The 3878-nt window shown below is 37.3% G+C and overlaps 1 protein-coding gene across 1 annotated transcript; it reads right to left on the bottom strand.

The window, feature by feature from the left end:
• Positions 1-267: 267 nt before the first annotated feature.
• On the bottom strand, positions 268-939 carry LOC145628033 (uncharacterized). The gene has a single exon (XM_081680364.1). It carries the CDS (start codon positions 937-939, stop codon positions 268-270), a length of 672 nt encoding a protein of 223 aa, XP_081536490.1.
• Positions 940-3878: the final 2939 nt, after the last annotated feature.

Here is a 3878-nt window from a genome sequence, read left to right as displayed (position 1 = left end):
CATCCTATGAGTTTAATTTGTTGACAACAGACCGTGTCTTGAGTAGTTGAGTATGACATCTTTGATTCTTTGTGGACATATGATTATCTAATATCTTTTCATTATTAAGAGTATCATATTATGATGTACTTCTATTATATTTTATGTAATCCAGATTTCAGCATCAAAATTTTTAATTCTTATAGTGAGACTCAAGTTTGAGCATTAAAATATAAAATGAGTTTTTTTTTTTTTTTTTTTTTGAAACCAAGTTAGTACCCATTTTATTCAAGCGTCAATGGACAATTTGTCCATAGAAACATACGGAACAATTACATTTGGGCAAACGTTTTCCCATACTTGCTCCGTTCCAAAAGGTACTACACTAGCGAGATAATGGGCAACACTATTCTCATCTCTCCTAACATGAGAAAAGGAAATAAAATCAAAAGCGTTGCACAAAGAAAAAACATCATCGAGGATTGAATCAAGGTCAGTGAGGTAAGTAGTTGCCTTTGAGAGTTTGGAGACCACCACTTCACTGTCACACTCCACAATCACCTTCTTATACCCATATCGACGAGCGAGCTTCACTCCAAAATGTATGGCCTTGCATTCAGCAATCTCAAAGGACCAATAGCCTCGGGTGCGCCTAACACCAGCAAATAATACATCTCCATCACCATTTCTTGCCACGGCTCCCAGCCCCATCCACCCGTCATCTTTTACAGAAGCATCGCAGTTCAGTTTAATAAAATCATGGGGGGGAGGGCGCCAATGCCTCGGACTTTTCCTCTTAGCCTTGCTGATAGACCCATATATATGCTCAGCATATTTTCCACAGTCCTCAACTAGCCTCTTAACTCTGTCGTTAATAACCAAGTGAGGGATTTCTTTGTTATTAAACACCTTGTCATTCCTTCGGCCCCAAATGAACGTGGGATAGTCCCTATGCTCCATACGCCACAAGTCACAAGTCAGCAACAGCAGGGCAAGCAAACATAGCGTGGTGAAAAGTCTCAGCCACATTCGGGCACCAGGGGCAGTCACTCGAATCAACCATGTGCCTGCTGTGTAGTAGTGCTCTGGTGGCTAAGGAATTAGTGCAAGCACGCCATAGGAAAATCTTAACTTTCGGGATAGTCCCTATGCTCCATACGTCAGTCCATGCTTGGTGGAAGGCATCCAAGTCGCACCCCTTCCCAAGCATATAGGCCGATTTGACCGAGTAATGCCCATGTTTTGAGAACGCCCAAGTGAGGAGGTCCTCATTACCTCGGGAACTTAGTGGAATAGCTAAGATACATTTCACATCTCTAGCATTGAAATTGGCAGCAACAAGCTCATAGTTCCAGTCCCTTGTGCCTTCATCAATTAAGTCACAAACACGGGTCAGGCCATCAATCCTAGCCGTATGCATAAATCTTCCTCCGTCAGCTACCCACGGGTCATCAAAGATATTAATTGTTGAACCGTTACCCACCCGCCAGATTAAGCCTTCCTTCACTAAGGCCTTCGACCCCCAAATGCTATTCCAAGAATAGCTCCCATTAAGACCAAGAGCAGCATCAATAAAGTCCGACTGAGGAAAATACTTGGCCTTCATTACCCTCCCAAAGAGAGAGCTTGGAGCGGTGATGAGCCTCCAAGCTTGCTTACCAAGAAGAGCCTCGTTAAAAACCTTCAAATCTCGAAAGCCGAGGCCTCCCAGGCACTTGGGTTCACACATTTTAGACCAACTAATCCAATGAACCTTCTTCCTAGAGTCCGCATTTCCCCACCAAAATTTAGCTGTCAAAGAACGAATTTCATCGAGAACACCATTAGGCAATCTAAAGACCCCCATCAAATAAGTAGGAATTGCTTGTATAACGGACTTTACAAGCACCTCCTTTCCCGCTCTCGAAAGCAACTTTTCTTTCCAACCTTGGAGTTTTTTCCAAATTCTGTCCTTAAGAGCCGAAAACACCAATCTCTTTGACCGACCAAGCACATTGGGAATACCGAGGTACTTGTCATGCTCACTGACTGCTCGCATTTTTAATAAATCAATCAACTCTTCCTGCTTTGTCAAACAAACACCTTTGCTGAAAGAAACCTCCGATTTATCATAATTAATTTTCTGTCCGGATCACTAGGTGAAAAAATGCATTTGGCAGCGGTTCAAACCCGGTCTAAGGCACCGGTTTGAACCGCTGCCTATGTGAGGGGTGCCAAAAACCAAGTTTTTGGCACCGGTTCAAAAGCGGTGTCATAGGGTGGAATAGGCACCGGTTAACCGGTGCCAAAAAGGCCCACTAAATTTTTTTTCAAAGTTTTTGGCACCGGTTAACCGGTGCCAAAAAACCCCCAAAAATAATTTTTTTTTTTTTTTTTTTGTTTTTTTTGCTTAAAAATTAAATACACTAAATTAAATAAAAACACAAAATATAAATCAAACATCACAATCAATATAAACGATTTTGTTTAACATATAATCAATAAAATTTTACAGCATAGATCAATAAAAAAAATTACTTATAAATCAAAAAAAAATTACAACATATAAATAAAAAAAAAAACTACAATATAAATCAAAAAAAAAATATTACAACATCACAATCTAAAAATCCCCATATTCTTGATTCTTGATTCTTGATTCTTGGATTATGTATACCTGCGCAAATTAAAACATCAACAATAAAATTGATTAAAATGAACAAGCTGCGAAAAAAAGAAAAAAAAAACCCAGAACAGTTAAAAAAAGAATTAAACCCACAAAATAAATAAAATTAAATTCGATATAAAAAAAACCCTGAAAATAAATATAATTAAATTCGATTAAAAAAAAAACCCAAAAAATAAATCTAACAACATTCGAATAAACCCAGAAAAAAAATTAGAAATCGACAAAAAAATTAAAATCGAACAAAAACCCAGAAAACAAAAAAAATTGTAATCGAAAAAAAAAAATCAAAATCTGAAAAAAAAAAATCAAAATCGAAATTGATTAAAAATTTGATTAAAACAAACTTGAAAACAAAAATAAAATAAACCCAGAGATTGAAAAAAAAAATGAAAATCGAAAAAACCTTAAAATCACGAAAATAAAACCCCAAAACCGCATGCAACTTGAAAAACAAAATCAAAATTGAAATTGAAATCGAAAAACAAAATCAAAATCGAAAACAACACAATCAAATTTGAAATTGAAAAACAAAACCCAGAAAATCACAAAAAACAAAACCCAGAAATTGAAAAAAAAAATCCAGAAATTGAAAAACAAAACCCAGAAATTGAAAAAAAAATCGAAAAACGAAAATAAAACATCGAAATTACTTGAAAATCGAAAAAAAAAACCTGAAAATCACGAAATCAAAACCCCAAAACCGCATGCAACTTGAAAAACAAAATCAAAATCTAAATTGAAATTGAAATCGAAAAACATCAAAGTCGAAAACAACATCAAACCGCGGTTTTTGGTCTTCGATTTGTTGTTATCTTCCATTTCTTTTTCGTCTTCAAGTGATAGAAAGGAGGAGGAGTTTCAGAAATACATAGAAATGGTGAATTGGCCTGAGCAAGAAGGAAAGAGGAGGAGAGGAGAGAGAAAGAGGCGGAGGAGAGGAGAGGAGAGGAGAGAGAGAATAGGGTCATTATTTAGGGTTTGGGGTATATAAATGGGCGGGTTTTTTTTTTAATAATTAAAAACCGGTTCAGTTAGGCACCGGTTTGGTTAGGCACCGGTTTAAACCGGTGCCCTTTTTATTTTTGGCACCGGTTTGAGTTGAACCGGTGCCTTTTCCTTTTGTTTAAAATCCCGCCCAATTTTGGGCCGGTTTTTGGCACCGGTTTGGGCTGAACCGGTGCCATATGGGGGGTGCCAAATGCAATTTTTCTACTAGTGGATGCTGCTTCGT

This window comes from Chenopodium album, chromosome 4, assembly GCF_948465745.1.
Source record: "Chenopodium album chromosome 4, dcCheAlbu1.1, whole genome shotgun sequence".
NCBI classification, from domain to species: domain Eukaryota; kingdom Viridiplantae; phylum Streptophyta; class Magnoliopsida; order Caryophyllales; family Amaranthaceae; genus Chenopodium; species Chenopodium album.
The sequence above is the reverse complement of the archived record's forward strand: the minus strand, read 5'-3'. Positions and strand labels throughout refer to the sequence as shown.